General features: G+C 33.9%; 1 protein-coding gene across 1 annotated transcript in view; it reads left to right on the top strand.

The window, feature by feature from the left end:
• LOC106460780 (titin-like) overlaps positions 1 to 413 on the top strand; it is a 90,400-nt gene extending 89,987 nt beyond the window's left edge. Inside the window, exon 73 of the mRNA XM_022387563.1 lies at positions 337 to 413. Within this exon, the coding sequence (XP_022243271.1) occupies positions 337 to 413 (77 nt within the window). The remainder of the gene's footprint in view (positions 1 to 336) is intronic.
• The last annotated feature ends 10,562 nt before the right edge of the window (positions 414 to 10,975 follow it).

The raw sequence follows: 10,975 nt of genomic DNA, 5'->3' as shown, positions 1-10,975 counted from the left end.
GATTAAACAGAAAAATGGGATTTTGAAATACAAAAAAAAAATGTTTATTCTAAATATTTCGTGCAGTTATATTATTGTTATTCTCCTTTGTTAAAACAAACGATACATACATAAATTAATCTACAGCTACGTTTAGAAAATATTGACTTTTATTTATCGTTCTTTTAATTTTGATCGTTCATTTCCAGACATGCGTGAGCAAAAAGAAAGTGTAAATTCATAAGGTTACCTTTGCCTATTCACACGTAATTTCCGTATCTTAAAATTGACAAAATATATTTTCTAATTTTTATACTTTTTAAAATAGAAGGAAATTACTATTATTTTTTTTAACAGATGGTTCAAGACTCCGGATCCTGTTCCTTGATTATCCGCCAGACATATATGGAAGACCAGGGGGTGTATACCTGTAGAGCCACTAACGCCAGTGGACAGGTCGAAAGTTCAGCTAAATTGAACGTCAAAAGAAAACAGTGAGCAAACTTTGACCGCTGGTCACGCCACGAATTGGATATTTCGAGAGATATTAAAGTTAGGCTTGCGCTAATTTATGCTTCGGGTTACGATTACTCGCTTATTTTTATATGAAAGAATATTTATATCAACAGAAAAATTGTAAATGAAACTTATAGTATGTCATTAAAAATGAAAGTCGACCGAGATTTACATAAATTACTGTTTTTAGATTTAGTTAGATCGTGCTATTTATAAATTGTCTCGTGCACATTTAATTGTTTACTTCAAATTTTGATTCATTTATTGTTGTGTACCCTTTTAGAATTTTTTAGGCTTACATGCAATTAATTATATGCTTACAAATGTTTACTGCAAATGAATGATTTTATTTGATTATATATAAAACATAACAAAGCGAACAACCTTTTTCGTATCAGATGTTTTAGTGATCTACCATTGTTTGCCTTAAAACAGGTGGTTACTTAAATAACGTACAATTAAATTAAAATCTACAATAACTGTGATAGGGATTACTTACTTGAAAAATAGCCTACTTTATAAATTCGTTATTAATGTGATATTGCAAGCTAGATAAACTTTGATATATACTTTTTTTCTAATGTGGATTACGTGACAACTAGTCACAATCCACTTTTATATTTAACGTACACAAAATGTCATATTGCTCAAAATACTCTTAACCACGTGCCTTATAATTGTTTTTATGTGTTTCTTGTTAACTTTACGATATGGCTAGTGTTTTTTGGAGTTCTTAGATTTTTGCTTGTTTTTGTATTTTGCTGTCGTACGAAATACACCGTTTTCAGATAATATGCATTAGGCAACTTGAGAATAACGAAATTGTTTTGTGTAATAAAAGAATCAACGTCAGCCTATATTTGGGGATTTTAATTTACTTCAGCAAGTATCACTAGCTAAGTTTTAAATGGAAAACAGTATCAATTTCGCGCTAAAAACCGTAGTTAACATGCGCACATCATGAATCATGAGACCAAAAATAGACTGTATGAGTCGGATTCCCGCTTTTTTCCCCCCCTGGCAGCATAGCTTCCGTTTATGGTTATGGCACCAGAAACCTACTACTTTTTCCTCCCTTTACCTTGCCAAGAACATACAAGTTTAGTTTATGTGACCCATAAAGTTAACTTATGTTTTTGTTTTTTATGAAAGATAATGGCCAAAAATTCCATATATGTGTTGACTTCATGGAGCTGAAGAATATCAATGCAGAGTCAAACTGAAAAGTTTTCCTTACATTATTATATCACAAAGATAAAGTTTGCTTTCTCACAACTAGCAAGACTTTTCCTGAGGTTCGTGTCAAAAATCAGTTGTTATTTCAGTAAGAGCACACACAACAAGGAAGTGTCATTTCATAAAACAAATAAAAATAAAATCCACAAGGAAAAGTTATAAGTATAAATAAAATTAAAAGCTTTACAAATGCCGTTATGCTTAAACAAATTACACTTTCAGAGTTATGTAACTCTGGGTAAAAACTCTAAGAAGCGTAAAATACCAAGATGATGCTGGGGGTGACTTCTTCCATCAGGATAGTATTAAACACAATTTGCATATTTTGTGTTTCAAAGAAATGAACAAAACAACCAACGTCTGTAAGAATACGTATATTTCAAGTTAAGTTTATTATTTTCTTATTATGTTGGCTTTTTTATCAAATGATTAGTAATATTAAACTTAGCGTGGAACACTTATGGTAACAAATTGATGCTTTTATTTTATGTTACGTGTAGGAAAACGTCTTTTATCGCAATAAATTTAGTCTATAGATTACATCACCTGCCTCAGTCGGTACTTTTTAATACCTGATACAAAGGTATTATTTAAAGAAAGAGATAAAAACATGGGATGATATAATTAGTCTAACAACACCTGATCACCAATGAATAGCAGACGATCATTCTTACAGACGTGGAACGTTAATTCAACACGGACTAGAAACGAATAGTAAAAATATTTCTTATAGATGTAAAATTTGAAACAAAAACAACCGATCAGATAAAATTAATAAAACTCATTCTTACAAATGTAAAACTTCAATAAATAATAAAAAAAAACAACTAGAAATGAATAGTAATAATATTTCTTACAAATGTAACTTTATGGATAAGCTGTTTTAGAATCAAACTTACCATTCTGGCTTTTCTTTCAAAATCGTGAAATATATAACATATATAAAAGTAATTACTAAATGAGTAAGTTAGAATCTCGTTGCCACGTGCCTTTCGCGTCTTTCATAAAACAACCAAACTAATCATTTTACTATTGCAGTTTAATCAACGATTAATTAGATTAACGAAAAGGAATATACTATCGTCTGCTGTAAACAACCAAACTAATCATTTTACTATTGCAGTTTAATCAACGATTAATTAGATCAACGGAAAGGAATATACTATCGTCTGCTGTAAACAACCAAACTAATCATTTTACTATTGCAGTTTAATCAACGATTAATTAGATCAACGGAAAGGAATATACTATCGTCTGCTGTAAACAACCATACTAATAATTTTACTATTGCAATTTAATGAACGATTAATTAGATTAACGAAAAGGAATATACTATCGTCTGCTGTAAAAAACAAACTAATCATTTTACTATTGCGATTTAATCAATGATTAATTAGATTAACGGAAAGGAATATACTATAGTCTGCTATAAACAAACAAACTAATCATTTTACTATTGCAACTTAATCAACGATTAATTAGATCAACGGAAATGAATATACTATCGTCTGCTGCAAATATATTATTTAGGTTCTGTTGATGACCTATAAGGCAGCTTCCATTAACAGTAAATACAACACTATCTTCCTGACAAAATAATAAACCCTAGAATAGTTTCGTTTTGAACTTGCTTACTGATTATAAGCAAGAACACTGTGATCGAAACAACGTACCTAGTTTTAAAAATATTCTTCCTTACTGTAAAAGCTGTAACTTGTAATTAAAGGGGAAAAAACTATAATAGTTTGGAACTACCAGTGTATACTTTTAATAGTTGTTCTTTGGATTGTTATCTAGGTCAGGGGATCATCTCAAAATTTCTCAGCACGAGTTCCCCCCCCCCTATAACATTGCGCATCCTGACAGAGATCCCCCACCTAATGACTCTATAAATAATGAGTACCTTACTTTCATTGCAAACAATAAATTTAAAGAATGGTGTTTTAAGAACTGTTTATTTTATTCTTTCAATCCCTTTTAATATACATTTCACATGCAAGTTTCGTATGTTAAATAATTGTATGTATTGGCTACGGACCCTTGAAACTTTCCTGTGGTTTCCAGTTTGGAAACCATTGGTCTAGATGACATTTTCTTTCCCAAGAAAAGCACCTTTAAAATAACTCTCTGCATAAATGCTAGTGTGATATCAGTTGTGCCCTTTTTTTTCACTTATAAGGAAAGTAATATATAGAAGCTCGTTAGTAAAAACAAACAAAAAAGTTACACAAGCCTGTCTGCTTATCACGCTAGAAACCGGGTTTCCATACTTGTTGTGGACATACGAAAGGTAGCCCATGGTATAGCTTTGCGCTTAGCAACAAACAAACATTTTTCAGGAACGTGTTTAGGCAAGGAAGGGACAATAGGGATAATTTGACCTCCTCCCTCTAGAATCCTAACACAAAAACGTGTGAAAAATCAAAATTTATAATAAGTATTTGTCATAGGACGAAGTTCGAGGTTTGTTTGTTTTTAGTAAGAAGTTTAGAGGCTTACAACGCTAAAATTCAAGGCTCGATTCCCTGTGGGGGACATAACACAGACAGCCTATTGTAAAGCTGAGCGCTGGAAACAATAACATCTAATTTTATTACGCATTGGATTAACTATAAAATATGAAATGATCCTGTCTTGTACAATAAGTCGTTTATCGTTTTCAGTTACTTCCCCCTTGGATTTTTTTTCAGGTGACGCCCTTGTGATTCGGATAAAGAAAATCACTGAACTAATTTTAATGGTTTTGCCCTTATTTGTTTATTATACGAACATATAGGTGGCCTAAAAGTCCTACAAAAATCCAACTAACACTTACCTGAGTAAGAAAGAACACCGGTAAGATTACGTCATGATCAGTCTATAGAACGTTTAAGGTAGATTTTGAAACATAGATTAAAGAGATCATACACATATTTTGATAAAGATTGTTACATACAACGATACCAATAAATACTTTGTATGCATTACGATCCATCAAAAAAACAACGAAAGAGTCAATCGAATAAAAAAATGACCAAACTAGGCAGGGGTAAGAGAAGATAACAAAAAAAAGTAGCAGGGAACATCACTTTTTTATCTCAGTGTGTGTAATTAGATTAGAAAGAATAATTCAAATTCATGCTGCAACAGTTTTTGTTAGAATTATCAACTCTAGAATATTATAAAAACATCGATCACTTCTGTGTTATGGGTGGCTACTGAAAGGGTCCAGAAATTTCACTATAAACGATTATGGCTTAAGAAGAAACTGTGATAAAATAATTGAAAACATCATAGTCATAGCGATAGCTGCCTTATAATAGGTAAGCTAAAAATATGCTAGATGAAACTGTCAAAGGTAAAGAAAGTGCAAGACTGATGGTTCTGAGGTGATTTACTAGTAATGCTGGGTTGAAAAGAAATCCCCTATATTATCATCCTATCATTACGAGGCACATACTTACACACTGTTTTCATATTCACTAATGTTTCATATTATGTTGTAAACGCTTTGTTACCAGTGACGTAGGAGCTTCTTTTTAACAGAGAATCGACTTTTAACAAACCTAAAAAAATGTCGGATATCAGTTACACATGAATGGCATTTTTAATGAGTAACTATGATATCATATAATATATAGGTTTTTAAACATGTCGGATATCAGTTACACATGAAGGACATTTTTAATGAGTAACTATGACATTATACAAGTTACCTCTTCTTTCACCTTACATTGCCATTTTTGGAGATTCTATTACTAAATACCTGTATCAACACATTTATTACGTTAAAGACCAACATGTTTTAATTAAATCCATTAGTGGAGCCACTTCAGTTGACCTTTTAGACTGCATATCTTTACTGCCACAGACTGTAAACCTAATTCTTCTTGTTGGAACTAACGACCGCTTATGACTGTTTTAATGACCTACAAACCTTACTGTTACATATTTTGACCTTCGCGTATGTTTCTCAAGCGTTATTCACCGTGACGATAATAGACATACTAATGATCTTTTTCTAAGACAAGTCTGTACTACTGACACTTTAAATCACAAAATTGACAAATTCAACGCTCTCGCACATGACCTATGTCGACGTAACCCACGTTTGTCTTTCTTTTACAACACTAACTTGAAACTTGAAAGCAGGAGACATTTCTTAGTTTACACCTTTCCTTCCAAGGAATCGTTACCCTATCCTGTAATTTCCGCTTCTTTATTACCAACTTTATTCTTCCTCGTCTACAAACTAATACTGAATACTCCAGCATAAACCAACCAAACACCTCTAGTCCTAAATCTCCTTCAACCTCTTCTATTCCCCATACCCCTATCTCATTAAAAAAAAACCTCAACCCGAAGAGCATACATCTGTATGCCACACCTCTACTATACTTCCAAACTCTGTATCTCCTGGAACTGTCCCAAACTCTAATTGTGTCCCTTCGCCTAAATCTCTAACCTATGCTGAAGTTACAGCTTACAATTTTATTTCTAGTAACCTTTCCCTAAGCCCTAAACCTGATACCCAATCAACGAAGCCTGCCTCAGTCACAACCTTTCAACACAAAGTACATACATCTGTATGCCACACTTCAATACTTCCAAATTCCATCACTACTTCCCCTGGAACTATTCCAAAGTCTACATTTGACTCTTCTCCTAAATTCTCTACTCATGCAGAAGTTACGGCTTCCACTCTTATTCCTAATAACCTTTTATTAAGCCCTGAGCCTGATGACCTTCCAAACTTCACAATCTCTGAAACCTTTCTCCTTCCAAAAGCCGGATCTTCTGCACACCTTGAAAACAACCTTCCTTCTGTATCCTCTATATTCCTAGCAATCCTCCACTGAGTTCCAAACCTGGTGACTCTGAACCTTCACGTCCCATAGAAAAATCTCCCACTCTCCTCAAACTAAACCATTACACTCCATTACAACTTCCCAATCGTATTCTAATCTCAATCCTACCAAAACTTTCAAACGACTTAGAAAACTGAACGAAAAGAGACTGAGATATATTAACCACACTGACGTTTTAGAACAGCATTTACATTGTCAAACTGTACCCAAATCACTTAATCTAAATTCACCAGTTACCATAGTGGCCAATGACAAACTATTTTGTTTAAAATGGAAGAAAATCCTCCATTCCACCTCAGTTACACTTATGAAGCTCACACAAGACTTCTGCAAATCTACAGTAGCCGATCTTGATAAGAACATTTCCATTATAAATTCCGAGAACACAATTTCTACTATTGCACAAAATAAACTTGATGTTTTTATTAACAAAATAAAAAAGTATTTCGAAAATCACGCGATAAATAACAAGGTACAAACACATCATGATCTTCCACATAAAAGTAAAGGATTATCTCACCAAAGTCTTATTGTCTGTTCACAACGAAATAACAACTTTAAACAGGCCCCTACTGACGCTACCTGTGAATCGTTGACCAATAACTCAAATAATACAAACTCGCACGTTCAGTTGTATCATAAAATAAACTCTACTCCTGACTCATCTAATTCAGCTATTTCCTTGTCGGAGAGACCCAAACCCGAAAACACTCCCAATGTCGTAAATCTGTCCTCTAAACCATTAACTGAAACTCAACACAACCTTCTTAGTAAATGTATCAACTTTTCTCCTACCCCTAAGAACATAGATAATTTCGAAGTTATTTCCGACCTTCAAGAATTAGCACGCAGATTAAGACTTCGGAAATGTTTCCACAATAAAACCACTAACGCAAACGATATCGGTACACAGTTTAAAGAAAAAGCCACCTGGTCACCCCCAGTCAACAGAGAACCACACTTAGAGAGCTTTATTACTACAATTGAGAATGAAGTAATTCAAGCCATTAACTCTGACTTAAAATACGGAATAATCTATCCTACAACGAACATGCTGCTCTAATTTCACTGAAACATGGCAATGGCTGACAAAGGCGGCGCCATTGTCGTTCAGGACAAATCCGACTATATTAAAGAAGCTTATCGACAACTTAATAACATAAACTACTATAAAAAGGAGATTTCGACCCCACCCCGAAATTGGTTAAAATAATTGAAGACAAGCTATGTAGTTTACAGAAAAACCAACACATAAGTCGTGAAACGTCACAGTTCCTTTCACCTAACACCCAGTTCCAGGTCGCTTTTACATGTTACCAAAGATACACAAACCTAACAATCCCGGTCGTCCTATTATTTCCAATTGCGGTATGCCCACCGAGAACTTATCTGCTTACGTTGATCATCACATCAAAGACGTGTTTAACGTCATATATTAAAGACACAACCCATTTATTGAACATGATCTCTGGCATTAACAACAATGGAAAATTACCTCCAAACACTATTCTCTGCACCATGGACGTTTCTTCTCTGTTTGTTTGTAATTTCGCGCAAAGCTACACGAGGGCTATCTGTGCTAGCCGTGCCTAATTTAGCAGTGTAAGACGAAAGGGGGTTTCTTCTTCTCTTTACACAAACATTCCCCACAACGAAGGCCTGAAAGCTCTTGAATCTTCCCTTTTGAAACTTGACAAACCCAACACTCAGACTATTGTAGACTTAGCTAAACTAGTTCTTACACTTAACGAGTTTGAATTTAAAAATGAATTCTATACTCAGACAAAAGGCACAGCTATGGGGACCAAGATGGCACCAAACTATGCCAATGAAAATGGGAAACTTAGAGACGAGACTATTGGAAAGTTATACAGACAAACCAAACATTTGGAAACGATACATAGATGACTTTTTTTTTTCATTTGGGTAGGAGACGAAGACTCCTTACTATCTTTCTATACACATGCAAACTCTTTCCACACTTCTATTAAATTTACTCTAGATTATTCCACTACTCAAATAAGTTTTTTAGATGTAAACCTGACATTAAAAGATGGTTTTCTACATACTGATTTGTACCGTAAACCGACTGATAGACCACAATACTTACATTTTCAAAGCTGTCACCCTCCACACACCAAACGATATATTACATTCAGTCAAGCACATAGATTAAATAAAATCTACTCTGACAGAAAGAACTATGATCGTCACATTGATTCTTTGAAATTAACTATGACCGACAGAGGGTATAAACAAAACACTGTGATTCAACAAGTTGACAAAGCTAACAATATTCCACGTGTATCTGCCTTGAAACAGTCAACTAAAACAAATTCCTCTCGTGTTCCACTAGTTATCACATATCACCCAAAATTAAAAAACCTACCCCGGATACTGAAAAAGCACTTTTATCTCCTTCAACTTAATGACAGACTAAAAACTATTTTTACGGAAGTTCCTGTTGCTTCTTTTAGGAAAATAAGACTTTGAAATCCCAGTTAGTGCATGCCAAAGTTAACTTTAATGCGACACCTGGTGGAAGTTATCCTTGCAATGGCAAACGTTGTCAAACCTGTATGTTCATGCAGCAGACTAACAATTTCTCTGATAAAGACAACCAAAGACAGCTCAAAATCAATAAACCCATAACCTGCACTACAAAAAAATGCTATTTACTTAATCCAGTGCCGAAAATGCAACTTCCAGTATGTAGGCCAAACTAAAACAACTATACGGGAGCGATTTAATAACCACAAATCTTCAACAATGAACTTCCGGTTGCAGAGCATTTCAACATGCCTGACCACTCTATTGATGACATGATACTGACAGGTATAGAGACAAATTTTACATCAAACAGAAACAAGGAAATTAAAGAAGCTTACTGGATAGCACTGTTAAATACTGTAACGTCGAATGGCATCAATCTCCATCCTGGCATTGTTGACCTTCGAGCGTCTCTAAAAACTTCCGAATAACTTGTAATTAAGTTTGTAAAGTTTTATTATTCAAATTTTTATTAATGCTTCTATTTCTCTACATTATTAATTCAGGTATCGATCTACATTATTATTTTCTCAAACTCTCATTTTCCTATGTATTTATTTTTCTCTATCAGTCAAAAATTTCATACCTAATAAAAATTAATAATAATTTTTTTGTATTTTTTTTCTCTCTACAAATATTTTTTATAATAACACACATCTTAAATCTGAATGATAAAATAATATTGGCTAATGATTACACATAGTTTAAACCTGAATGATAAAATGATAGTGGCTAATGATAACACACAGTTTAAACCTGAATGATAAAATGATAGTGGCTAATGATTACACACAGTTTAAACCTGAATGATAAAATGATAGTGGCTAATGATAACACACAGCTTAAACCTGAATGATAAAATGATAGTGGCTAATGATGACACACAGCTTAAACCTGAATGATAAAATGATGGTGGCTAATGATGACACACAGCTTAAACCTGAATGATAAAATGATGGTGGCTAATGATAACACAGAGTTTCAGTATGAATAAGATGCAAATAGTAGTTATTAATGAAGTCATATAGAACAGGTTTATGCGCGATTTGACTCTTGAAACGGGCGATGGGAAACCATCGTCCTCCTTTACTAAGTAGAATATGGAACGCTGAATGGAGGATGGGGTGTGCTTTCTACATGACAGCCTTGAGACGGAGCCTTTTGTAATGGAAGCTACACTACAGGGCTATTATCAAGATATATGGTCATCAGTTAGAGCATGACAGAACGTGGCGATATGAACTGTAACGACGTGGTGAGGCTCCAAAATTGTTTAATATAATGCTCTAAACCTTCATAAAAACTGTTTTTGTTGTTGTTGTTCTCTCAGCTGTGAAACAAATATTGGGGTGGTGTCCACGTTATGCTAACTTATACGTTAAGTTTTTGGATGGAGTGTATTATAAGAAAGCTGGGAGCAGAAAATTTATTTTGTTGGATTCCTAAGTGTGGTTCTTATCCCAATATGTTAGCGTTTTACGTGACGGGCTGTTTCAGAAAGACAAGTACCACAGAGTCTTCTATGTGTACGATACTCCTGGAGTCTAACTTCTGTTTATCGTTTTGTTTCTCCAATGTACTGGAGTCCATATTTACAAGTGTTTAGTGGTGTTGTGTACGCTAACTACGGTCATAATGTGCTGTGGTTTATGAATACTGTTCTGACTTTATGCTGTATGTATATAATTACTCCTTGTATTAGTGGTGTTGTGTACGCTAACTACACTCATAATGTGTTGTGGTTTATGAATACTGTTCTGACTTTATGCTGTATGTATATAATTACTCCTTGTATTAGTGGTGTTGTGTACGCTAACTACACTCATAATGTGTTGTGGTTTATGATA

The sequence above is a fragment of the Limulus polyphemus genome, unplaced genomic scaffold, assembly GCF_000517525.1.
Source record: "Limulus polyphemus unplaced genomic scaffold, Limulus_polyphemus-2.1.2 Scaffold835, whole genome shotgun sequence".
NCBI lineage: Eukaryota > Metazoa > Arthropoda > Merostomata > Xiphosura > Limulidae > Limulus > Limulus polyphemus.
Note: the sequence above shows the minus strand (reverse complement) of the source record. Positions and strands in the feature narration are given on the sequence as shown.